The sequence below is a fragment of the Netta rufina genome (genome assembly GCF_964035555.1).
Source record: "Netta rufina genome assembly, chromosome: 15".
NCBI lineage: Eukaryota > Metazoa > Chordata > Aves > Anseriformes > Anatidae > Netta > Netta rufina.
Genome location: NC_140138.1, coordinates 15,632,572 through 15,658,195, shown reverse-complemented (window position 1 = coordinate 15,658,195; position 25,624 = coordinate 15,632,572). Strand labels below are relative to the sequence as shown.

The 25,624-nt window shown below is 61.1% G+C and overlaps 2 protein-coding genes across 2 annotated transcripts in view; one reads left to right on the top strand and one right to left on the bottom strand.

Moving 5' to 3' along the window:
- Positions 1-332: 332 nt before the first annotated feature.
- SLC5A10 (solute carrier family 5 member 10) overlaps positions 333-25,624 on the bottom strand; it is a gene marked incomplete at both ends in the record, with an annotated part of 35,282 nt that continues 9,990 nt past the window's right edge. Inside the window, 8 exons of the mRNA XM_084295985.1 lie at positions 333-445; positions 498-654; positions 799-1,014; positions 1,248-1,416; positions 4,412-4,562; positions 4,762-4,869; positions 22,453-22,588; positions 24,394-24,599. Of these exons, the coding sequence (XP_084152111.1) occupies positions 333-445; positions 498-654; positions 799-1,014; positions 1,248-1,416; positions 4,412-4,562; positions 4,762-4,869; positions 22,453-22,588; positions 24,394-24,599 (1,256 nt within the window). The remainder of the gene's footprint in view (positions 446-497; positions 655-798; positions 1,015-1,247; positions 1,417-4,411; positions 4,563-4,761; positions 4,870-22,452; positions 22,589-24,393; positions 24,600-25,624) is intronic.
- FAM83G (family with sequence similarity 83 member G) lies at positions 8,690-24,335 on the top strand (the record flags this gene model as incomplete). The annotated part of the gene is made up of 5 exons (XM_084295984.1): positions 8,690-9,184; positions 14,778-14,945; positions 18,666-18,790; positions 19,543-20,974; positions 23,916-24,335. 5 exons carry the CDS (start codon positions 8,690-8,692, stop codon positions 24,333-24,335), a joined length of 2,640 nt encoding a protein of 879 aa, XP_084152110.1.

Genomic DNA, 25,624 nt, shown 5'->3' with positions numbered 1-25,624 from the left:
GCTAGTAAAGTGTGTTTGGATGAAACCCTCCTGTGCGGCCTCCTTCTCTCAGCTGCTGCTTTATGGAGGTTGTGCTTCGCCTGCTCTTTTTTTTTTTTTTCTGCCCATTTGCCCACCCCAAAGCCTCACCCCAGGATCTCTCTGCCCCCATGCACAGCAGCCCCCCACTCTCCTGCCCCCAAACCTCACGGTCCCCTGGGACACACGGTGCTGAGAACACCCCGCTCGTGGCACCAGTGGATTTAATCCTCCCACATCCCACGCCTGGCAAATAAAAAATAATCACCCAAATCCCCCTTTCTCCCCCCATTCCCCTCCCTCCTGGGGGGCTGCTAGGCGAAATAGGCGTAGCAGAAAATATTGATGCACATCAGGACAACGGCGTTGACGTTGCAGACCCGGGCCCAGACGGGGGGCTCCATGGTGTCCCTCAGGGCCAGGGTGGCTGAGCAGGGGCCTGGCACGGAGAGATGGGGAGCGTGGGGACAGGGGACCACGGGGAAACTGAGGCACGGTGTCGTGGGGGCACCGGGGATGCCACCCGTGTGGGATACCCCCGAGGGCACACTCACCATCCCGGGGTCCCTGGGGAGTGCCACCCACAGAGGGCTGGGGGCGCTTCCACGGCAGGCTCCACCAGGTGAGATCCCGCAGCTGGAACCGGGGGAAATTCGGTGAGAAAAAACCCCCAGGACCCCCCCCAAACCGAGCTCAGGGCACAGCCCCAGGTGCCGCCGGTGTCTCCAGCCAAAGCGGGTTTGGGGTGAAGGGTCCTGGGTGCCCGCGTGCGCTGCTCACCCTGTTTGGGGGCGGCGGGGGGGTCAGCAGGCTGCCCCCCACCACGACGGCTCCCGTGGCAGCACACAGCAGCACGGCGAAGTGCAGGTAGTGCAGGTCGGCCAGCAGCCAGGGCCGGGGGTCGGGGACCCCGCAGCGGGGTGTGGGGTACGCCAGCTCCAGCCCCATCCTGGCCAGCCCCAGCGCCAGCCCCGCCATCAAGCCCCAGAAAGCTCCCTGCGAAGCGAAGGTCACAGGGGGACGGCAGGAGGGGGACAATCACCCCAGCAGGGGACAAAAACCGTGGTGGGGATGACCCTCCTCCTCCTCCTCCTCACCACAGCCCCCAGAAACGCCACCTCGGGGCTTTTGCACGTTCCTCTCCCACCCCTCCAGCACCACCTCCCCAGTTCCCGGGCAGGGAGGCGTTTCCCCATGTCACCCCCTCCTGTCCCCAGGCTGTCCCCAACCTGCTCGTTAGCGCGGGGCCAGAAGACGGCCAGGACGAACACCGCGGTGACAGGAGGAGCCAGGGAGCTGGTGACAGCCTGGATGTAGACGTAGAGCTGGCCGCCGCTGGAGCTCTGCAGGATGGGGAGCCAGACCACGCTGAGGACCACCAGCACCACCGTGACCACCCTGCGAGGGACAGCGGTGACACCCGTGCCACCACCGGACACCCCAGGCAATGGGATATCTCCTCCGGGGTGCCCCGCAGCAGAGGGTGGTGCAGAAGAGCTGGCTGGGGGATGCGAGCAGGTTTTACCCCCCCGAGGGCAGCGGGAGGATGCCCATCACACGCTGACATCCCCAGGATGCTCCTGCCCCGTGTGGTTTCTCACCCGTCGCGGCGAGAACGCCGCTGCCAGACGCTGCGAGGCTTTGTCTGGGCTCAGGTCAGACGTGCCCGGGGCTGAGGCTGTTTCATGTCACTGCCGTGCTCCTGGAGCCCTCCCCGGCTCCTTCCCTCCCTGCCCACCGGCTGCAGGAGGAGCCGGGTGCCGCAGCCTTCCCCGGAGGCGGGGGGGACGAGGGCAGGGTGCCACCATTTGGGCACGGTCCCGCTGGGGACGACCCCAGCCACGGGGCCAGCTCGCCCCTGGGGCTCCGGATGAAGCCTTGCACATCCCGCAGGCACTTCTGGCAATGTCACCTCGAACGCAGAGCCTAATCCTGCAGTCCCCAAGCTCATGAAAGTTGCACAAGGCGCCGCAGTAATTGCACCAGTGCCGGCTCCGTCCCGCAGCACCGGGCAGGTGACTGCTCCCAACGCCCCTCGCCCCAAGCCTGGGGGTTGATAATTTGCACCCCCCGTGGGGAAACACCAGGTAAAAGGCATTTTTGCTCTGAAAAGCCCCCAGCCGTGGGTGCTTTGGCCAGATTTGGGCTCTGCAGGTGATGCTCTCATCACCTCCACACCCAGGCAAAGCTGAGGTGTCCCCAAGCGTCCCCATCCTCGCCCCGGTCCCAGCTGCACCCCGCTGCCTCGCTTTAATCAGAAACACGGAGGCATTGGCCAAACCCCAGATTTTTTGGCCTGGTCTGAGCAGGAAAAAGCCCAAAAACCAACCGTGCACGGCTCAGGCAGCTCAGCAAAGGACAGGGGGAGCCAGGAGCTGCGCCGAGCCCTCGGTACCCGGAGCAGGCTGGAGAGCAGCTCCGTGGCACAGCTCAGTGCCGCTGTATTTATAGCTCAGCCCCGCTAGTTTACGGTGCACAGCTTCCCGGCATTACCTAAAGCTCCATCTGCTCAGCTCAAAAAGCAGAAGTATTCAAAAATAAAAATACAAAGAAAGAAAAAGAAAGCAATGAATGCATCTCTCTAGACACAGCCGCTCTCTGCTACCGCCCATCTGCCTCTCCGGAAAGAGGAAGCAGCCTGAGTGCAAAACACCCTCCCTGACCCACGGGGTGGAAGAAAAAAAACGTGTTTGGGGTTTCTCTAACCCACAGATGATGCTGGGAGGTCATGGGAAAGATGCAGGTGTGGGAGCTCGGGGGCTGGCCCACAGCAGGGTGCCCTTGTAGGGTTTCTCCATCCCACCTCCCCCTGCCTTATCTCCATCCTCGCCACCGTGCCATCTCCCAGCCACAGAGCGAGCAGAAAACGTGAGTGGGGATTTCCAGCCGGGTGACACTGCTGTGTGTGAGCAAAAATCCCCAGATCCAGGGAGCAGGGAGCCCTCCCAGCCCCTCAGGCCACACCGCAGGGGAGGGATGGCTCAGAGCTCCTTGCCCTGCTGGGAACACCACGGGCACCCTGCTCCCAGCCATCGCTCCTGCACCGGAGCCTTCCCCGGCTGAGAAAAGCCCCTTCGAGCTCAAGATCAGCCCTGAACAGGGGCAGCTCTTCCCCGGGGAGGTGACAGGGCACCCATGGGTGCCGTGCTTACGGCAAACCCGTTGTGAAAGAGCCGAACGCCCGCGATGAATCACGGCGCAGGCAGCGGCCCCGGCGTGGTGCTGGGCGGCCGCCCCTCGGCTCGCAGGACGCGGGGCATTGTTTCCCCGGCCTCGCCTCGCTGCTGAGCAAGCAGAGGATGAGCAAATCCCTTTTTCTTCTGCGTGGAGCTGGACAGGACATGCCCGGCATGAGGATGCTGAGGGGTTGGACCGGGGCTGCTGGGGAACCACCCCAAGCTTTGTGTCCCCGCGCTGGCCCTTGGAGCTCAAGCAGCATTTTTTCCTCCCCGGAAGATTTCTCGTTTGCTGTATCCACAGCCAGTGCTCAGCTGTTTCTTGAGCACCTGTGAAATTATTTCCAGGCTCCTGTGGAAGTACGGGCACTGTTTATAGACGTGCCTGTCCCAGTGCTGTTCCAAACCGCAGGGAATTAACCTGAGAAAACGGCTGGAGAAATTTGGAGCAATCCTGGGAGAACCCTTGGCTCCTGCCCAGGGTGGGCGAAGCCCATTGCAGACATCCATCAGCCACCCTCCCCAAAGCCCCCGCCTTATTTTACCCACCTTCATGGGCACAACCACCAGTTCCTGTGCCCACTCACTGCAGGCGGCTTGACACCTTCCCACCCCCGGAGATGTTGGGGGGTGGGGGGGTGCCAAAAATCACCCTCCCACAGCCTCCTGCCTCGCATCACCGCACAATCAGGGCTGGAAAACCCTCCCCAAAGCCCCAGCCCAGCCGAAGCCCTGACCCAGATTTCCTCCTTGTCATTGCCTCCTGCTCAGCAGGCCCCGTGCTGGGCATGCCCCGGCGCTGAGTGTGCTGCCCCGAGCACGGCACCGCGGGCGGCTGCACGGCCCCGGGCACCCCCTGGCACCAGGCTGGGGGCCAGGACCTGACACCCCCCAGGGGCACCCCAGGCTTGTGCCACCCAGTGCCACCCGGTGACGTGGGGCAGTGGCAGAGCCTGGCCCCTCCGAGCTCGTTTTGAGGGCACAACTCAGCCTTTCCAAATGCTCCATGGGCCCCATCTGCGTCTCCAGCGCTTCCATCCATAAAATAATGTGAGGGTTTTGTTTCCCTTCCGCCACCACAGCGCCTCGCAGCCGGGCTGAGCGCAGCCTCCCAGACACAAAGGCAGATCACAGAGGGCTGGACTGGCCCTGCCGGTCTCCCCGAAACCCTGGGTGTCCCCAAAACCCTTGGTGTCCCCGAAACCCTCGGTCCCTACCTGCCCACCAAGAGCAGCTCCTTCTCGCCGGCCCCCGGCCTCAGCCTCCTCCAGATGTCCATGGTGAAGAGGGTGCTGCTGCTGTTGAATATGGAGGTGAGGGAGGACATGAGCGCGGCCATCATCACCGCGATCATCAGACCCCGCAGCCCTGTGGAAGGAGGGAACATCAGCCTGTGGCTGGGGACAGCAGGATGGGTGGCCCCAACCATCCCCTCTGCGCATCCACAGATGGGGTTTGGGGACACCCAGCGGCACCGGGACCACCCCCCTCCCCTGGCTTTGCTGTTGGGGTCACTGGGGAAGGGGCTGTGTGGGCAAAAACCCTTGGGAACAAGGTCACGACCTACCACTGGGCATCAGCTCCACCACCAGCTTGGGGTAGGCGATGTTGGAGCAGCCCACGGCGGCCCCGCACACACGGGTGCATTCCTCGGGGTCCACGCAGGCCACGGCATCTGGGGGACAGCAAAAGGTGAGGATGGAGGCAGGTGAAGCTCCCAGAGCGAGCCAGCACCCTCCAGCATCCCCCAACCTCCCTCTCCTCCTGCGCCCATCCCAGCCCCGAGCACAGTGCCCAGGCTGGATCTCACCACGCAGAGCCCTGCCCGCATCGAATCCCACAACAGGCACCCCAGGGTGGCCCCAAAACCCTGCCATGATCCTTGGCCGTGGCTGGAGGAGCACAGGGCAGGCGGGTTTGTGCACCGTTGGGGCAATTACCTCCAGCTGGGCAGCACCCACAGCTCCCCGCAACGCTCTCGGCAGCGCGCCAGGACCGTCAACGCCCAATTACTTATGTGCCTCAGTGGGTGTTGAGGCCTTTTTTTATTGTTAGGCTCATAAAATATTGAAATGGATGGAAATGAACGTCGGGCATAAATATTAATGGCCCGGCTGGCTCTCGGGTCAGCCTCCTCTCCCCGAGGAGCACGGGGACGTGCACGAGCAACCCCTGCACGAGCCTGGCTGCGGGGTTCATAGGAAGGAGAGGGTGTGTAGGAAGGATGTGATAGGAAGGAGAAGGGGATATGTGCACCCCGTTTCTCCCCACTCTTTTCCTTTGGGTGCCCCCTTCCTGCACTCACACCCTTGCAGACCCCATGGGCACCACACAGCGGTGTCTGAGCTGCAAACCCTACAAAGGGAGCAGGACCCGGGCTTCCCCCCCAAGCTCTGCAACGCTGAGCAGGGCACGGACTCACCCCGGCACAGCAGGAGCAGGCTGCAAGCTGGTTTTCCACCTTTCCCGGGGCTTAGATCAGCGCCGGGCCCCTGTCATCCAGCAGCTGTGAGTAAAGCTGCCGTCACCGCTCCGTGCCTCGGTTTCCCCCCTCACCAAAACACCACCTTGCGCCCGGCTCCATGCAAATGCCACCAGAGCTGCGGGTGGAAGCTGCTCCCGAAGGCAAAGCAGCGTCTGGGTGCTGCAGCCCCGAGCAGACACCCGCCGGGGCTGGGTGCTGCTGCCAAAAACCCCTCGGTGAGCCCCGACAGCGCGGGCAGCGGAGCCCAGCCTGGCAGAGCCCAGCGTCGCACCCTGCTGCATCATGAGGCCCTCTGTTAGAGATGGGAAATTAATTAGGAGCTTGTAATTAACGCTTCCTTCTGCAGCTGGGAGGAGCACGGTGCCAGCTGCGGGGCAGAGCCAGGCTGGGGGAGCTGGGACACGGGGAGGGCGCTGCCCGGCCAGGGGAGCAGGGACAGGGTGAGGATGGGGACCGACCTGTTCGGCCACAGCGCCCTGTCCCTGCAGGGGGTTCAAAAGGAGCTGAAGGCTCCTTACCCACACCAGGGTAAATCAGGATATGCAGGAAAACACCAAAATAACGAGCCCGGCTAGCGCTGAGCTCAGCGCGACGCAGCCATTAAGGGTGGCCCGCAGGGGATTTTAAGGGAAAGGGGAGGGAAAGCGCAGCCACGGCGTCACACCGCGGTGCCAGTCCCTTGGCCCTGCAGCTCAGCCAGGCCATGTGCTGTGGGACACCCACCCGTAAGCAGCTCTGCCACCAGCTCAGGCCGTGACCTACCCCTCCACGAGCTCCCACTGTCCCCCTACATTGTGTCCCCAAGCAGGAGCTGGATCTGGTGAAGCTCCAGGCCGTGGGGCTCCGCGGTCCCAAACCCGCGGCCAGCACCGTATGAGCCATCACGGCGCGGCACCGATGCGACGCCGTTCCCTTCGTGCATTAATTGTGCCGTGCAATAAATCATAATCGCGCACACACCCCGCTAAAGAGACCACAAATCTCCCTGCACAATGGCTGCCATACAATGAGGCACGGGGCAGACGGGGTGGAGGAGCTGGGTCCGTCCCCAGCACGCTCCCAGCCCCGGTCCGAGCATCTCCATCGCGTCTCCGCCCGGGCACCCCAGCAATGAGAAGGGTTTAGGGGTGAAAGTGCCCTCCCAGGACAGCAGGAGAGGAAGCAAGAAATGGGCAGAATGGGAAGAAAGGCTCGGGTTTGTCCCCAGCACCCTGCACGCCTCGTTCCCCATCCCACATCCCACCAGAGGGAATTCCCCACGGCATCCAGAGGCTCTCCATAACCCCCAGCTCCCTCTGAAATGCCTCCTGAGCCAGAACCCAGTGGGACCCACATGTTTCCCTTCTCCCCGTGTCCTGTCCTGACACAGGGCCGTGGTGTCGCCCCGAATCAATGCCCTGTGCCACCACTCCCCCTTCCCAAACAAGCCACAAACCCAGCACGTGGCTTCTTACCACAGGCACGGGGCTGATTTTGCCCAATTCCCACGTAAGGGGACAAAATCCCCCATTCCCCCCAGGTCCATTATTACAGCCTGAAGACGAACAGCTTGCCACGATCTATTTCTGAGGAAGCCACGCTGGAATTTTCCCCCTTTCTGCGTGTTTCCCTTTCACCTTTCCAGGCCCTCCCTGGGCTCCGTGCCAGGGACAGCATCGGGGCAGCAGTGCCATGGGGTCGGGGCAGCCGGGGTGACACTGGGCTCCAGAGGGGAGCCCTGTGACGGGCGAGCAGGAGGCTTTGCCTTAGGATGCTGACTCAAGCGGGGCTCTCATTTACACGGCTGCGAATCCAGATCAACTGCACCGAAGCGGTGGAGCGAGACGCAGCCCGTGGCGTTTTTCCTTTCTCGCATCGGCGCGAGGCTCTGACCCCGATTCCTGAAATTCATCTTTGCCCGGGTTTCCGAGTCAGAAGCTCCACGTTCCTGGTTTGTGCTCACCGGCTGACGAATGCAGGGGTGGTTTCATCATCTGCCTCATGGCTCTTATCGCTGGCTGCCGCAGCAAAGTCTGGTGTGTGACCGTGTCCCTGCTGCGCACCCTGCCCCAAGCCGAGGAGGTTTCCCCACGGCTCCGAGCTGCTCCCTGCTCTGGGGGCTGCCGTGCCTGGGGCAGGAGGGGTTAAACACAGGGCAGGGACATTTTGCTGGAAAGCAGCACCCTTCCAATACACACACGGGGTTATCACAGGGCAGAGCTGCTGATTTTTGGGGACACCCCCCAGCAGACTCCCCAACAACCACTCGGGGACCCCAGCACGGAGCGGAGAGGCGAGCACAGCACCATCCGAAAGAGTTAATGCCCGAACAAGGCTGGGAATGTGTGAAGCAGCATGTGACTGCAGGTGGGGCAGGGCGGAGCGATGAATCACTCCTCTGCTTTTCCTCTTTTCACTTCTTGCTCTTACCTGTCCCGCCGTCCACCCGGCACCGCGCGCGGGCAGGAGCCGGAACAGCCCCGCTGCCGGCCGGGGAGATGCACGGGAGGCTGGCGGAGACGCCGGCTGCCACCAAGCCCACCACCGACCCACTTCTCCAGCACCGATAGCCAAAGAGAGCGGCCAGGCCAAGAATCCCAGCTTTCTGGTGCCCCCCGTGAGGCCGTTTTGTTTGTTTTTTTCGTTTTCCTTTTTTTTATTTTTTTGGCTCTCTCGGAGGATGAGAGGCGCGTGGAGCCGGAGGTAGACGAGGCTGCGGAGCCGCGTGTGCGCAGGGCACAGATCCACCCAGGTGGGGACCACGGTGCCCCCCGGCTTCACCCCGCTCCCCCCAGACCCAGCAGCAAACCAGAACCCAAATCCCTGAGAGAACAGAGCCTCAGCGGGGCAGGAGCCGGCCGAGAAGGGAGCAGCGTCCCCAGGGCTGCGAGCTGAAGCAGGGAGGGCGAAGCAGAGCGAGTCGCTTATGCAAAGACTGGGGAGTAATTAATTCCTTCTTTATTGCCGACACCCGGCACTCGCCCAACGGACCGAGCTCCCTCCGGAGAAGGAAGCGGCGTGTCGGGGCACCATGGCTTTCTCCCAGGTGCAGTGCCTGGACGACAGCCACGTCAACTGGAGGTCCAGCGAGTCCAAGCCTGAGTTCTTCTACAGCGAGGAGCAGCGCCTGGCCCTGGAGGCGCTGGCCTCCCGCGGCCCCGACGCTTTCTACGAGGTCCTGAAGAAGGAGAACATCAGGGATTTCCTCTCCGAGCTGGAGCTCAAAAAGATCCTGGACACCCTCGAGACCTACGACCCCGGCTCCGAGTACATCCCGCGCCACGGCAGCAGCACCGGGGAGAGCGAGGGCGACGGCGACAGCCAAGGGGACGAGCAGGGGGTGGCCCCGTCCCTGGAGTACTGGCCGCAGAGGTCCGACCGCTCCATCCCCCAGCTGGACCTCGGCTGGCCCGAGACCATCGCCTACCGCGGGGTGACCCGCGCCACCGTCTACATGCAGCCGCCCATCGAGGGGCAGGCGCACATCAAGGAGGTGGTGCGCAAGATGATCTGCCAGGCTCAGAAGGTGAGGTGCGCCCGGGGACCGGGTTGGGATCTGCCCCGGGCTGTCCTGCTTGAGCCCGGATCCCCAGGTCCTGCTCAGCCAGGCGGTCCCGTCCTCTGCCCAAGCCGAGGCATCGGGGTCAGTCTTTGTGGTTTTTTTTCCGCGTTCGGTCAGAATAACTGATATTTAGGGATTAGGTTTCGCTGAAAACGATGCTGTTGGTCTGGTCTGATGCACCCCAGGAGCAAAACTATTCTTTCCATAGCCACTGCGGCAGCTTTGCTTGTCCCAGGGTCCCCACAGGGAGAACTGCAGGGCAGTAAAAAGGGTTGAGGTGGTTCCCACCTCCGAGCCCACGGTCCTGGCCACCCCACGATCCTTATTCCCAGAGCACGGTGCCAACGCACGCAGCAACACGCAGGATCTGGAGGAGCTGAGCTCAGCCCTGGGGCAAAGCAACGACAGGCACTGGTCTCACAGCAGCACGTATGCGAGGGTCGAGGCTGGCTGGCGAGTGCCACGTTGCTCCATGGTGGCTTTAGGAGAAAAGCTGGCGTGCAGGACAAGCCCCAGGAGATGCTGAAGGGAAGCAAAGCCCCTTTTCGGGGTGGGCTTTTGGTTGAGACCTGTCCTGCCCGTGGCAGCAAACCAAGGAGCAGAGATTTGGGCTGGATGAGCAAGGGGGTCAGGCTGGTGGCACGGGCAAAAGGACAAGAGAAGAAGGTGGTGGCGTGCCTTGAAGGCCAGCAGTGCTGGGTAGAGGATCCTGATGCCCCCCAATGACCCGGTCCCAGCTGGGTGACATTTTCCCCACTGGAAGGACTTTGCGGTGAGCTGCATCCCGTCTGTATGGGAAGGGCAGGGCTGAAGCCTCGTCAAGCCTCGTGCGTGCAGGATGGAGGAGGAAGAGACCTCCCCCATCACAAACAATGTCTCATCTCCGGGTCTTTCCAGCTGCCTCTGCCCCAGCTTTGCCAGCTCCTGCCCGGTTTTGCTTGCTCACTGCTTCCCCCACGCCAGCAGCACCTCCTGAGTCACGCCTGCCTCCCTCCTCCTGCACGGCTGAGTCAGGCTCTGCCCCCGGCACCGTCCCCACCTCCCCTGGGAGCATCTCCAGGCTGCAGGGACGTGGCCGTGGCTGTGCTTGTCACCGTCCCCGCGGCGCCAGGCTCTGTCTCCTGGTGGGATGGGAGCTGGGGACAGGTGGCACGCAGGAGCTGGTGGCTGCTCCCTCAGCAGTGCTGGCTGCCCGGGTATGTAGGGGGGAGATGTGGGGTCACAGACAGGGGAGGAATCCTCCAGGACAGAAAATTTGGTACAGCAGATAAAGAGGAGCCTGGACAGCCAAGAAACACAAGCGATAGCCCTGCCACAAAGGGGTTGAGCTTCAGAGGCTTGAGCAAATCCTCATCTTGCCTACAGCCCCCCAGGAGATGCAGAGATGAGCACAAGCTTCGAGCCTGCTGTCTGCAGGGTCCAAGCAGAGCAGGAGCTCTGGGGTTTGGCAAACGGGGCTCCTCTGAGCCTCCTAGCCACGGATGGGGTGGCTGAACCTGGGGGCTTGGTGCTGAGCCCTGGTGACCACTGGCTTAGGCACTCCTGGGCACCCCGAGACTTCAGCTGAGGCTGGTGATCCATGGAGGTGACAGGGTTCGGCTGAGGAAGCCAGGAGCAGGCACGGAGAGGGTCCAGCTGCCACCCTGGCAGTTGGCACAGAGGTTGGCCACGCACCTCTTGGGTCGGGTATCACCTCCCCGAGGAGGTCCCTTGGTGCCGGCCGCCGGTGGAGATGTTTGGCCACCACGCAGGCTGCGCTCGCACAGCAGAGAGGCAGAAGGTGCCAGGAGAGCCAAGGAAAGTCCAGAGCCCACGCAAGCATCGCTGGCACCAGGCAGCCTCCTGGCAGCTCAGAGCCCAGCTGAGGGAGCCGGGATGCGAGGCCGCTTTGATGGGGAGGACGAGCCCATTTGTGTGCAGGAACAAAGCCAAGCGCCGCCGAGTTCAGAGCCTTGGCTTTATTCTGCAAAGAGGCAAATCCAGGCGAGCTGGAGCAGGGGATGCAAATGATCTCCTCCTCGCTGTGGGAAGAAAAGGGTGAGCAGAGAGGCAGGATCCTGCTGCCACGGCCGGGCTCTCACAGCAAATCCTCGGGTCTGTGGCCAGGGATGCAGCACAGCGCCAGGCACCCCGACGGAGAGCTCCCCTGGGTCTGCCCCGGCACGGCCAGTGCCCTCAATACAAGGCTCCGGTGGCTGCACAGCTCACGGGACTGCTGGGGAGGAAGGTCTGCCTCCTCTCCTCTTCTTCGCTAGATTTTGGCTCGCTCTGACCAGAAACCAGACCAGGCTGAAAACACCGTCCTCGGCAAAACACCACCGGAGACACCGGCGAGCCTGACCTCTCCGCTCCGGAGGTTCCCAGTTGGGATTGTGGTGATTTAATTACCCTCAGCAACTTCCAGCGAAGGTTGGGAGGCCCTATTAATTACTGTTTACAAAACCTTCTGCCATTCCTGGATGAAAGGGTCGACAGGGGAGAGCAATTATTAATGTTACTTGTCCCACCTCTCCCTCTTCCCAATGCGCTTCCTCTAATTGTGCGTTGGTGCCTGCCTAATTTATTAAATGCCCACGTGGGGCACCCCAAAAGTTATTATCTGATGATTCAGAGTGACTTAATAAAGAGCTGCAATTTCCTCTATAAAACATGATCCTGCAGTTTGCGCGCTCATCAAAGCAGCTCAGAAGGACCCAGCATCACCTGCCCTGCGTCCCAGGCGATGCGGTGCTCGGGGTACTGGCAGCAGATCTTGGCAGCTTTGGGAGCCCAGGAAGGAGAGCATCCAACGGTGGATCCAGGGCCTGTCTCCTCTTCTTCGTCTGGATGAATGGCAAAGAGATGGGAAATCTTCCTGGGATGATGCAGTAAGGGCTTTGGGAAGAGGTGCTGCTGTCCCGCTGCTGGGGCTTCCCGCAGCCGCCTTCCCCTGGTACCCAGCATTGGTACCGGGCTCTGCACCAGGAGAGGGCACGGGATGAGGGCTGGCAGGCTGCGAGCACAGGAGGGCAGCTGGATGCAGGGATCGAAGGGAATGGCACGGGATGGTGCTGCTCCGGAGCACGCAGACCTCTGTTCTCTGCAGGTTACATCCTGCGCCTGGGCTTGGCCCCGACCCAGCCGATTCCAAGCAAGGAACAAGCACGGGCAGCCCAGGAGCAGATTTCACCCTTGGGGTCCCTGGATGGTCACAGCACGGGGAGCGTGGCCAGGGATGGCCATGTCCTGCTGGCCCATTTTGCACCCGGGCAGTGCCTTGGCACGCTGGCCTGGCATCCTGGTGACAAAGCCAGGCCAAGCGTGTCCTGCAGGCAAGACACAGCTGAGGGCAGCAGAGGCACCGAGCGGTGATGGGACGCGCCAGCCCAGCAGGAGGAATTGTGCTGAGCATGTGGGCATGCACCGAGAGCCTGCCCAGGGCAGGTGTCCCTGCTCACCATCCCCAGCAGGAGCAGCGATGGGACGTGGGGACATCATCACGCCTTGCACAGCACCGTCCTGCCCGCAGGGCATCAACCACAGGAGGAAGATGGCACTTTCCTCCAAAATAAGGGCCAGACCCAAGTTCTCCTGGAGAAAACGAGGCGCACAGCGACATGGCCAAGGCCAAAGAGTGCTGGTGGCAGTGGCAGGAGCACGGCTTCTGCCCCCAAAACAGCCCATCCAAAGCGCCCAGACAGGGACACGATGGGTTGGGGGCCTGCACCCAGGGCTCAGCAGCTCCTCTGGGGTGCTGGGGGCAATGAGGAGAGCCAGGGCCTTGACTGTCGGGAGCAGCTTTGATGGCATCGGTGAGACACCTGGCCTTCTGCCTCAGTTCCCCCACTGGGACAGAGAGGATGTGCAGAACTCCGGGTGCGCTGAGGAACGAGGACGTGTCCTTCCATGGCAAAAGCTGTCAAGTGCTTGGGGAGGATAAATGGGAATTCAGCTAAAAATGGGAAGTTAACAGCAGGGTGAGGACTGGCAGAGCCACCAGGTCCCCTCTGGAACCTCCCAAAACACCTGAGCACAGCAGAAGGAGCTGAGGTGGCCGGGGTGGCACCGCTGGTGGCCCAGACTGGGGAGGGGGCGCACGGCCTCACTGCTCACCCCGCCGCAGAGGAAAGGAAGAGCCAGCAGTGTCACAACGCACAATTCTCCTCCTAATTAGAGCTCTCCGCCTCCTGTGGCACACAACTAATTAAAAGGCAGCTCGGCGCTTTGAGAAGCCCAGGCTGGACGTGCCTGAGTGCGCAAGCACCCGCTTCCTTCCCTCCTGAGCAAGCAGTGTCTCGGGGTCCCCTCGTGTCACCCCACGGGGTGCCTGTTCCCGTGCCACCAGAGCCCTCCAGGAGCAAACCCCAGCTGCCCCAACACAGGGCACCTCCAGGAGAGCCCCATATGGTCACAGCCACCCCGGGCAGGAGGAGGCACACGCGGCTGCAGGGCCATCACCACCCTGCCCTGCGCCGCCCCGCGCTGTCACAGCCGATGCCATCGTCAAGAAGAAAGGACCCGTGGGCGTGGAGCGGACTTTGGTGCCCACAGAGGCATTCCCAGAAGAAGCGCAGCGCGTCCCACTGATGCATCTCCACATCACGTGTGGGACTCGCCCTGGCCACGGCAGCAGACGCCCAGGGTACAAAGGCAGCTCCGGCTTTCAGGGGACGGTGACGCTGCTTGTGCCGAACCAAGCTGCTGGCTTGGACGGGTGCTGTCATCCCAGCTCTGCCTTTGCACAGCCCGGGAGGTTTGGGGGGGCTGGAATGGCCAGAGCACGCTCCCAAAAATCAACAGGAATGATCTGAAACAGCAGCTGGGAGCTGCGCACAACCAGCGACTTTTGAGCAACCTCATCAGTGCACAAACAGGCCAGTCCTAAGGGTACCACAAGCTGCTTCGGCTCCTGAATGTACCTCAGGGGTGTCTGGATACTTCCTACCCATCTCAGAGCCACTTTCAGCTGGTTTTTGTTCCGTTTCTGTCCATAGAAGCACACATCAGATCCCCAGAGACAGCAGGCACCCTGGAGCACACAGGACCTTGTCCCACGTACCATGCCCTCGGACAGGCAGACAGACAGACAGGCTCGCTGCATCAGGGCTTTCACCTCTGGGTGCTGCCCATGATGGGGCTGGGGGCAGAGTCCATAAACAAGGGAAGGCAAAACTTCTCCAGCAGAAAATATGGCTGAAGCCTCTGGTGCTTGTTAAAGCCTTGTCAATAGGAACGTTACCTTCACCCCTCACCCCTGATCAACTTCTTACAAACACTTCACACTGCGTGCCATTACCAGAGGGGTTTGGTGCCAGCAGAGGGATGGGATTTGGGCCTTTTGCTCTTCAATCCTGGGCTGGCCGCTGCTCAGCTCCTTACAGCCCATGGGGAAAACCCCACTGCCGTGGGAGCAGCTTTGGGGCAGAAACAGCTCTGGCTGCACGGGGATGTAGCACCTCCTGGCTTCGGTGCCAGAGACATTAGGACTTAATCCCAGCCTCCCAGGGAGCGAGGGAGGTGCTTTGGCTCTCACAGAGGGGTTGGATGTGCAGCCCGGACTCATTTCTCTTCTCTGCAGGTCATCGCAGTGGTCATGGACATGTTCACCGACGTAGACATCTTCAAGGACCTCCTGGACGCGGGTTTCAAGAGGAAGGTCGGCGTCTACATCATTTTGGATGAGACCAACGTCAAACACTTCCTGCAGATGTGCGAGCGAGCGCAGATGCATGCGGGACACTTGAAGGTAAGGGGGGCCTTGGTCTCAGGAGCCTCTCCGCCTCTGGGCCCCTGGGTGATGTGCAGGGGACTGGGACAAACCTGCCTCCAGCTGCAGCTTGTGGGGCTGAAAAGCAAGGGGTGAATTCATGCGATTCCTGCTGAAAGCCCTGCAAGAGCTCCCAAAGAGCTCTTCTTGACCCATGCTGCAGCTCCAAGGCAGTGCCAGACGAGCTAAGTCCATTTATCCCATAGCCAATGCCCAAATCCAACAGCAACAGCATGGGGGGGAATGGTGGAGAGGTGGGTACGTGGATTTCCATCCATGTCCCACCACCACGGCTGCACATCCCCAGGGTGCCCGTGGTGCCCTGCGCATGCAGGGTAGACACAGGGTGTTGCAAAGCACAGGGACGAGCCCGCAAGCTCAGCTCCTGCTGCCAAATCAGCCAGCAAGAGGCAGGATGCCGCGCCAGGGCTGGATCCGTGCCGTCGCCAGCCCCATCCTGCTCCTGCCCTGGGGACAGGACCAGCAGGAGCAACCACCAGCTGGTTCTCTCGCTTTCGGGCCTTCCCGCAAGTCGGAGGCTGGAATTAAAAAACGAGACTTTCCCCTTTCCCGGGGCCTCCGCCCCAGCGCGGGGCCGGGAGCGGAGCAGGGAGGCGCCCACGCCACCCGCGCCCCGGCGCCTGCCCGGGATGCTCTCAGCGGGCGGCACGACGCCGGCCCCGGCTGGCAGCGGCACCGCGCACGCCGCGGTCGCCCAGCCCCAGAGGCACCAGCGCTTGACTTTGCTCCTGTGCACGAGTCCCGTTGGGAAATTTGGAAGATGGAGCGGCACGGGGAACGTCTGGAAGCGCAGGGCTCGGTCCCCTGGCCCCAAGTGCCCCAAATCCCTGCGCCAGCAGCAGGATGGGGCCACAACACGAAGCACAGCTGAGCCGATTGCTCTGGCACGAGGTTTAGCTTTGCACAGACTCCCCCTGTACACACCGTGCTGGGGCTCAATGAGCAGAGCAAGAAGACAGTGATGCTGTGCACAAGATGCGACAAGATCGGGATTATGTTTTAACCCAGATCACGGGTAGCACCCTGCAAGAGCTTGCAGGGAAACTCACGGCATGGCACGCATACTCTGTGCTGTAAAGAAAAGAACCCAGCACCGTGCTCTGCCAAGCCAGAGGCAGAGGAAGGGGCAGAGAAACGGTTCCTTCAGTGCTGAGGGGACGCCTGGCCCAGCTGTCCCCATCCCCGGGTGCCCAGGCACCGCAGCACCCCGCAGTTTCACTTTGGGGCTGGCAAACACCCGCAGGCACCGGGCGCCGTGCCCGCAGCTGGGCACAGAGGTTGTGCTTCCTCGCCTGACGTCAGCCGGCCGCACGGCACAGGGTGCCAAATGGCTCGCGGGGAGGCCCCTGCCTGGGCAAGCTCTCTCCAAATTTTCCCCACGATGAAGGCAAACAGCAGGCTGAGCAGGAACATGCAGGAGCCACGTAATGCCAGCGTGAGTTCTAGGCTGGAGCGGGGCCGTGATGCTGCGTGAGCCTGGGGACCCGTGCCCAAGGGAGGGGACACGGCAGTGGCACTCACAGGCTGGCCCAGCCTCGCACCGTCCCCATCCAACAGGCCTGGTGGCTCCACTTAATTGCTGCTCGGGACAATTAACGCAGCCACAGCTGAGCTTCCCTGGGCTTTTACCCGCGTCCAGGCTCCCCGGAGAGGCCGGTCTCCTCCAGCCTGCCTCCGCTCCCAGACCAGAAAAGCCAGCGCTGACGCACGCCGGGCTGTTCATGCATTCGCAGCCTGCTGGCAGGACTGGAAAAGCAGGAGAACATCTGCAGAGCTCGGCAAATGTCTCGAAGTTGTGACTCGCCACACACCGCTCGTTGCAGCCAGCTTGCTGGAACGGCGTTCGGCAGGGCAAGGAGGCTGTGAGGAAACTAGGGCAGTGGCTGGGAGCTGCTGCGTAAGCCAGGAGATGCTAACGAGATGAACGTCGTTATCTCGGTGCCTTCTGCGCTTTGCAATTAGCGAGCCAGCTTGGGCAAGGCAACCGCTTCGTTGAGCAAGGGCAGGTGTTTGGGGTGTGATTCAGCCCCGCCGCGCAGCACCTCTCCGGCTCGGCAGCCGGGCGCACGCTTGTTCCCCCCCCCCTTTTTTGGGGGGAAGAGATTAAATAAACAGATCTTACCCAACTGCGGCGAGGGGAAGGCGAAGGCAGCCGGCACCCTGCTGCCGGGGAGCTTTGTTCCCCTGGGTGTTACCCAAGAAAAACCCAGGCTGCTTCATGCCTTGGTGCGCAGATTTGGCGGAGAGCGAGAGAGGGAGAGGTCGGCGCCGCGGGGATGCTGGCGGTGGGCAGAGGTCCCAGCGAGCACTTGTTTGGGTGCAGCGTCACTGCTGCAGTGCTATCAGCAGCCCTACGAGCAGGAATGGGCATTGCCTCGGTGTGTCCCCCCCATCCCCATCCCCACAAAAGCCACGGGAATCCCCTGGGCACAGCGATCCGAAGGGCACCAGCTGCCAGCCACCAGGCAAAAATGCCAAAGCTCAACAACAACAACAAAAATAAAAATCAAATCACCAAAAAAACCCAAACTTTGCCACTCAGCATGCACAATTTCCCCGAAACCTGGTCAGGAACTCCTTAGCTTTTGCACCACGCTGCAAACAGCTTTTAATCACTGTCCCTTCTGCTGGGAGGAAGGAGAGAGGAGAGCCCGGGGAAGCAGCTGAGGAAGGCTCCAGGTGGGGAGGAATTTTTTTTTGGGGGGGGGAGGGAAGAAATACTTTCATTGCTTTTTTTGTTTTTAGTCTTTAAAAAAAACAGAAGATATAAGGGCATGACCTAATGCTGACACAGTGCCTTTAGCAACAGCCTTAGCAACATCCCAGCAGAACGGGAGGAATGAGGGCGCTTTCCTTAAAAAAATGCTTTCTCCACACCCAAGGGAGCCCGCTCTGCTGTTTGCTGTGAATGACGCTGTCTGCTCAGCTGCAAAAATGTTTCTTGTCCCTCGGTGTTGAAGGAAAATCACTGAGGCAGCAGAGGGATGGGAGAGCAGCACAGTGCTTGCAGAGCTGGGGACACCCAGCTCCCGGCTGCCTGCGTGGGGTCCCTGTGGGTGCATGTCCCTACATTTCCTTTCCCAATGGTATAAAGGTGCTGCCCCACTGTTTTTTCCCACCCATCCCTAAAAAGCAGGGCGAGATGCTTGGATTTAGGCACGGAGCAGACCCAAGGCAGAGGACATCGATCCCACTGCCATCGGGTCCACGTGCACCGTGCCAGGGCCGGCACCATCCCCTACAAACACCTGCAAGCCCCAGGGGGGGAGGAGGGCAGGAATCACCTCTTCCACGGTGGCATTTGCATAGATGGCAGATGGAAAGTGCTCGGCAGCATTATCACACGCTGCTTACCCGCAGTCGTGGGCAGAGCTGGGTTCAAGAGGTAGAAAACACGGTCGGGCGCACGGGGAAAGCAGGAAATTCTTGACGCCGGGTCTCTGGTTCAGCGCGTGGCCCTGGGCAAGTTATTTTATCTCTCCATCACTGAGGTCTGCGAGCAGACCGTGAAGAGCCTTTCCCACTGCTCGGCGGGGTTGTGAAATGGAAGCGGGGGCCGAATGCTGCTCTGAAAGTCGGGTGGCTCAGTGTGGGGCCGGAGCGAGCATGGGGACACCCCTTCTGGTCTCACCCCACCACCTCCCGGCCCCGCTCACGGCCCTGCCTTTTGCTTTGCAGAACCTGCGGGTCCGCAGCACGGGGGGGACGGAGTTCTTCACGCGCTCGGCCACCAAGTTCAAGGGGGCTTTGGCCCAGAAGTTCATGTTCGTGGATGGAGACCGGGCCATGTGCGGATCCTACAGGTAACCGGCGGCGTCTCCTCCTGCCCACCCTGCAGAGGCATTGCCAAAGCACCAAGAGGGACCTGCGTGGTCCAACCCCCAGTCCCTGTCCCAGGCTTGTTCCCCCCACCTAACCAAGGGCACTCGGTGCTGGAGCAGGACCCGAGGGTCCCCACCAGCCCGTGGCCAGGACTTGGGCACCCCGTGGGGTCGGTGGGTGCACCGGGTGCTGCTGCCAGCAGACACAGTGATGGTAACACGTGGCGCCGAGCATGGGGAGGGACAAATTCCAAGCCATGGCCAGCACCAGCACTCACACTGACCTCAGATTTTCCTGTTAAACATTTACAACCTGAAGCGTTTTACAGTTTGTCCGAACAAAATCTTGTTTTGGTAGAAATAGGTCGGTTTTCAGCTCTATGGGACAAATTTCATAAACGTGAAAATGAGGCATTCCCTGCTTTCTGGCCAGAACAAAACACAAACACAAACCCCTTTTCTTGACTAACCTAATTTGAAAAAGGAAAAGTGGCCAACCCTAAAGCAAGAAGGCAACTGACCCACACCAAATACCTTCTATTTTCATTTCAAGTCCCAGTGAGCTCAAGACTCCAGGCTTTCATTCCCATCTGGGATGGGAGCTTCTTTTCAACCTCATCAATATTAATTTTTATAGCAAGACCATGTCCTTCCTCGCCCTGTTAAATCCCCCAGGGAAGAGCCGTGTTATTTACCAGCGAGCGCTCAGAGTTTCCAACACTTTTCCTTTCCAGCTTCACCTGGTCGGCAGCGCGGACGGACCGAAACGTCATCACGGTGCTCTCGGGCCAAGTGGTGGAGGCGTTCGACAAGCAGTTCCAGGAGCTGTACCTCATGTCCAAGGGCGTGAGCCTCAAGTCCATCTCCATGGGCCAGGAGCCCGAACCCGAGCCCGTAACACTGCCCTCCGTCGTGCCGGTGACCCCGGCCAACGCCGTGGTGAAGAAGCTGATAAACCCCAAATACGCCCTGGTGAAGGCCAAGAGCGCGGACCAGATCAGCAAGACTTCCTCCGAGAACCAGGACAAAAACCAGAAGACGGACAACAAGGGCAAAGCCCTGCCCGAGGGCCAGGCAGGAGACCGGCACGGCGAGGCGGCTGACCTCTCCCTGCTCATCCACCCCGGCCTCCTGAACCTGGAGAAAGCCAACATGTTCGACTACCTGCCCACCTGGGTGGAGCCCGACCCCGAGCCCGGGAGCGAGGTCTTGGGTTACATCAACATCATCGACCCCAAGATAAAGAACGTGAAGCTCTCGCAGATGAACCGCATCAAAGTCTGCGACGTCTCCCAGGCCAGCGCGCAGCACCGGCAGATGCTGAAGTTCAGGGAGCTGGAGGCCAAGAAGAACTCAGACCAAGAGCCACCCCCGGTGTCCCCCTGCCCCAGACAGACCCCGCAGGTCCCTGCAGAAGCTCCTGTGGTGCCCAGCCCCATTGAAGGCAGCAGCTGGGTGATGAATCAAGGGGGGACGTCGGCCACTCCGCTGCTCAGCCACCGCTTGAAGCCACCTGAGGAGACACCCGAGGAAACCAAGCCCCCGGTTCCGAAGCCGAGGACCATCCCTGCTGGAAACCTGGTGACCAAAACCATTGTGCCCTGTGACAGCAGTGCTGTCCCCGATGGGGACACGCAGCCACCACCAGCCGACCCCATGGTTGCAAGGCAGGAATCAAAGGAGAACCCCAACAGGGCCTCACCGGAGAGCTGCCGTCCCCCTCCGGCAACGGGGCCCCAGGAGGACAGAGGGCCGCCCTGCGCCCACAACGGGCTGGGGGAAGAGGAAGAGGAGGAGGAGGAGGAGTACATAACCCTGAGCGACCAGGAGAGCTACTCCAGCAGCTCCGCCGACCACAGCTACCGCCGCTCCAACGCCTCCTCCATCTCCGACGAGTACTTCGAGGTGAGGGACCGCTACGGGCCCCTCCGGAGAACCAACTCGGACGTCACCCACAACGGGGAGTTCCTGCCCGTGCAGAGGAAGCTCAGCGACCCCCACATCAGCCGGGGCACCTTCCTCAGCCCACTGGGGAGCCTCCCGTCCCTGAAGCACGTCCGCGCGGAGGACGCGGCCAAGCGGAGGAGCAACGCGGTGGAAATCAGGTGTGTGCTGCCCCGCGCCATCCTGGACGGCAACAGCTCCTATCCGACCAGCTCTGCACAGGTAGGATGCTCTGCCACAACCTTCTTGCTGTGTGTCCCCATCCCAGAGGCTGCTTCATCCAGGGGGAGGCTGGTTTTGGTGCCAGATCCCGTGTGCGGAGGTCACACTCCCCATGCAGGGGAGCATCGTCCCCTTTTACCACCACCCAAGAGGTGCTGGTGGCCAGGGAGACGGTGGCCACGCCACAGCCCCCCGGGTATCCAGGAGTGCAGAGGGGAGGATTTGGGGGATTAAAAAGAAATCCCGTGGCACAGGCTGTGCCCTGAGCCACATGGCCCCATCCTATCACCCACTAGCGGCGGCACCGTGCCCAACCAGGGACAGGCTGTGCGTGCAGGCGTGTCCCTCTCCGTCTTGTTTTCTGGCTCCTCGCACAGGTGATTAGCATCAAAGCACGGCGCTCGGACACGTAATTAGGCGGAGCAGTGCAGCAGGGGCCATCTGAGTGATCTGAGCACGGAGCGATGCCACCAGCTGCTCCCTGAGCTGCTGGGCACACGGTGTCCACCGGGCGGGCAGGGGGGGCGCGGGGACAGCCCCCACAGCAAGTGTCACCCAAGGCACTGATGCCACCCATGTGGCCCCAGCTGAGCTGCCAGGTCCCAGCTAATCTGTGTTTATGGGGAATTAACCGAATTAGTCCAGAGTCCGCCCGCCACTCCCTGCCCCAGCCTGGGCTCAGAGCAGGGCTTTGCTTCAGCGCTTGACCTCCCCGCGGAGCTGAGCCCTCGCTGCACGGCTCCTGCAGGAATTTGTCCTGGGCTCCTTATGGAAGGTAATTGAGGTCTTGTAATGGCTGGGAGAGCGAGTGCTCAGCTGATGGAAGCGTGCAGAGGGTAGTTTATCCCGTGTGTAATGACAAAAACCCAAACAGTCCTGGGTTAACGCTGTAGAAACCTCTAATCTGAGGTGAGGTCAGAACAGCAACAGCACAAGAAGGCCCACAGATGGGTCCCAACAAGAGCTTTCCTAGAAAATTCTGCAGCTCTCCACCTGAAATCATCCTTCTCCAGCTCCTGGCCTCCCCTAGAGCTTGGAGTAAAACCATACAACACACTGAAAATTGCTCCTTTTGCTCCCATTTTGGACAGCGTTAGGTATCTCCCACCATCAACCCCAGCAAAGCTTTTTATTTTGGGTCCATATTTCTCATATTCAGCTCTCAAGTGCTGTCCTATAACACGATGCAGACACAACCAGGCTCACTCAGGATGAACACATTTTTCATCCCATTGAAAAGGCAGCACCAGGTTATCCCTGGAGCATTTCAGCGCCCAAATACACACCTGGATGCTGAGGAGAGTGGCTCAGGCTGGTGCACGGTGACCCCAAGAACAGCACCGGGCACACTCACATCCCCTCATACCCCTCTCCAACCCCTGGATCCGGCACACCAGAGACCCCCAGAAAATCCCCAGCGCCCCGCTCCCATCCCTCACGCACCCGTTTGCTCGGCTCCTGCAGCTCCGGGTCCTTACCTGGGTACAGGACCCTGCTGATCATCCCCGGCATGATGATGATGAACAGGGGCAGCATCTTCAGGTAGCTGGCCAGGATGGAGCCGGCCTTGGCGTGGCTCAGGCTCTTGGCAGAGAGCGACCGCTGGACGATGACCTGCGGGGAGGCAGGGGCACGGCTGAGCCCCCACCAAGCGTCCCCCTCCCCGCCAAACCCCTCCAATGCCTCCCCAAAAAAGTGCCCGTCTGCTCTCCTCCCAGCTCAGCTCCATAGAAATGCTGATAATAAGAGGGCTCGGGCTCTCCTCAGGGATGATCTCAGCACCCAGCAGGATTTGGCTGCTCCTGTGCAGTCAGGAGGGACCAGTGCCAGGTTGAGGAGCTGGGGAAGGCATCATTTAATGCCTCTGAGAGCCAGAGAACGCCAGGAGCTGCAGGAGACACCTGCACCACGTCGGGCACATGGTGCTCGAGGAGGGAGAGGAGCTGGATCCCCCCGTAACCTACCCACCTGAGAACATCTCAGCCCACACGAGGACCCCACTTTGTTCTAAGCACTGATTTTAACCAGTCTAACATAACAAACTCCTTTCCAACCCGGCACTAACTGCTTTGGTGCAACCCTCCTGGCCAAAGTGACCACAGCGCGGGTGCAGAGGTCACTGGGGTGCCCACCCCAACCACCGAGGTGATGCCAGCAGCACCACGGGGGCACAAGGCATCCTGCACGGCCGGCTCTGCGGCTCCAGCCTGGCCATCGGCTCCTGCTGGATGGGATTTTGCCCCGGTACATCTGCACAGGGCGCTGGTCCACCCCCGGACTGCAGCACCAACATGCCCAGAGACAAGGATCTGGTGACCACAGCCGTGTGCTGAGACCTTGCCCAGGCCAGCACTGGGATGAACGGTGCTCGGAGCCCTTCTGAGCCTCTCTCCCAACCCAGGGTCACCCAACTCAGTGCACCCTCACCTCCTCGCCCACCTCCCTCTCTCCCAGCCCCCCCAAATTTCCCTCTCACCTCAGTGGCCACCACGGTCTGGGTTTTGGGGGCTGCTGGGCATGAAGGCAGCACTTTGGTGATGAACACGGGTTCTGCTGGGAATGGAGACCCAGGTCTCGGGGGCATTGCTGTGGTTGGGGACAGCCCCAGGGTGTCCGAGCAGGGCAGTGCAGCTGCCCTTAAAATGCTGCCTCGCCACCAGGGCGCAGGAACCTCCTGGCCCTACCACGTACTGGGCACTCAAAACCTTAAATCGTGGGGGGAGACCTTCCCCAGACAGTGAGACACCACAGGAGTAATGAGTTGTCACCAGCATCAGGAGGATTTGGGCATGGGTCTTGGGCACCCAGCAGCCAAGGGACTCATCCATGAGGACCAATTTCATGGCACCCAAGCGTAAAGGGGTGTCCATCCAGGGGACCGGTGTCCTTACAGCAACCACAGGTCATTTTTTTTCTCTTTTTTCTGCCCTTTAACAAACAGGGGACACACATCTACCGCTACCTACCCAGGAACCCTGCAGGCAGAGAGCAAGGCAAGGAGGTCTCCTGCTCCCCACCGTGCGAGAAACCCCTGGGGGCCGGCAAGTACAGAGGGGACGGAGCCGAGCCCAAAAAGACCATTGCGGGCAGCCAGCCCTACTGGCAGAGCAAAGCCTTCAGCCCCAGCAAGCCGACACGGCCCAGCCACCTCTCGCCCAGCAAGCCCAGGGTGGCTGGCAAGCCCCTGACCTCCCTGCCAGAAATCCAGAAGGCAGCCGAGGAGATGAGGACGCCCCTCGGCATCCCGCTCTCCAAGCTCTCCCAGTCCAAGCACCTCAAGAACAAGGTCGTGGCAGCGCCGGGTGCTCCCAGTGACTCCAAAAAGAAGCCCCCCGAGCCCACCAGCCAGAAGGAGCAGTAGGTGAAGCCACGGGTGGACGCGCTGCGACTCGGGGCGGGGGAATAGCGTTTACATTTACCTGGTCGGTGCACCAGTACCACGCGGCCATGATAGACAGCCCGAATGTCATCCCAGTCCACGGCAGATCTCCAGAGACTGGGTCTCGGAAGAGGTGCATGGCATCCGCTCGGGGCAGGTGGCAGGTCGTGTTGGGCACAATCTTGGACGGCACGGCTCTTAAGTAGGCCTCTTCCAGGTTGGGGTAGCCTCCGATCTCATTAAAAGCTGGAAGGCATCATCGGGGGAGGCTGGTTAGAGCCCGGCAAAACCCGCTCGCCTCCGAGCTGAGCTGACAAAACACGCTCGAGGACTCGTTATTGAGAACTGCTGCCCCTCCTGGCCCCCTTCCCACCGAGGGAAGGCTCGCAATCGTATTTTATTCTAGTTATTTAAGAGACTCTTCTACCATTTTGCACAGCAGGTCCCGCGGCGGGCTGCCCTCCCTCGCGAGGGTGACCCACATCCCGGGACAAAGGCTCCTCAAGGGACCCACCTCTTTTGACTTCGTACTGTAAAAGCAACCTGTTATTAAAGCACCCCGGTCCCGAAGCACAGGAAACTCACCTAGGACTATTAAAATTGAAAACTAGCTAGCCTTTGCTTTGACTCGCTGCGGCTCAAGGTGCCTTGGCACAAGCGTCTGGCCAAGCACTTTCTTCCCCTCTGAGCACTCCCCAGCTCCTCCCTCCACCCTTAAGCCTTCAGCCTGAAGTCCAACAGAACAGAAAAGTCCCTTTTCACTGCGTTCTTCCTAGGAAACAGGATCTTTAGCCTGAGCACTGCTCAGGATTACGTGCCAGGAGCAAGCCCCAGCAAGCTCACCCCCGAGCCCTGCGCAGCTGCCTTGGTGCTCCTCCTGCCCTGGGCTCTCCGTGCTCCCCCCACCACCATCTCCCCGCTGTGGGGGGCACAGGATGAGCCCTGCTTGCACCCCCTCTGCCAGAAGTAGGATTTGGGAGCCAGCAGCATGGCTTTTTGGAGGAGGGAGGGTTGGGAGGCACCCACCTTGCTCCCCCTGCCACCCACGCAGCACCCTGGAGGGGGTGAGTGGGTGGGTGAGTGCGTTGGCACCCTGCACCCACGGTGGCTGCTCATGCTTGGGAGAGGAGGGGGGACCCCAGAACCACGTGGGGCTCACGGAGGGGGCATTGTACAGCTCCCTCTGGTGAGGAGCCAGGCTGGGGGGCGAGGAAGGGGCTTCATTAAGGGCTGCAGAAGGTCCCAGCACCAACTGGGGGCTGCTTGTGGAG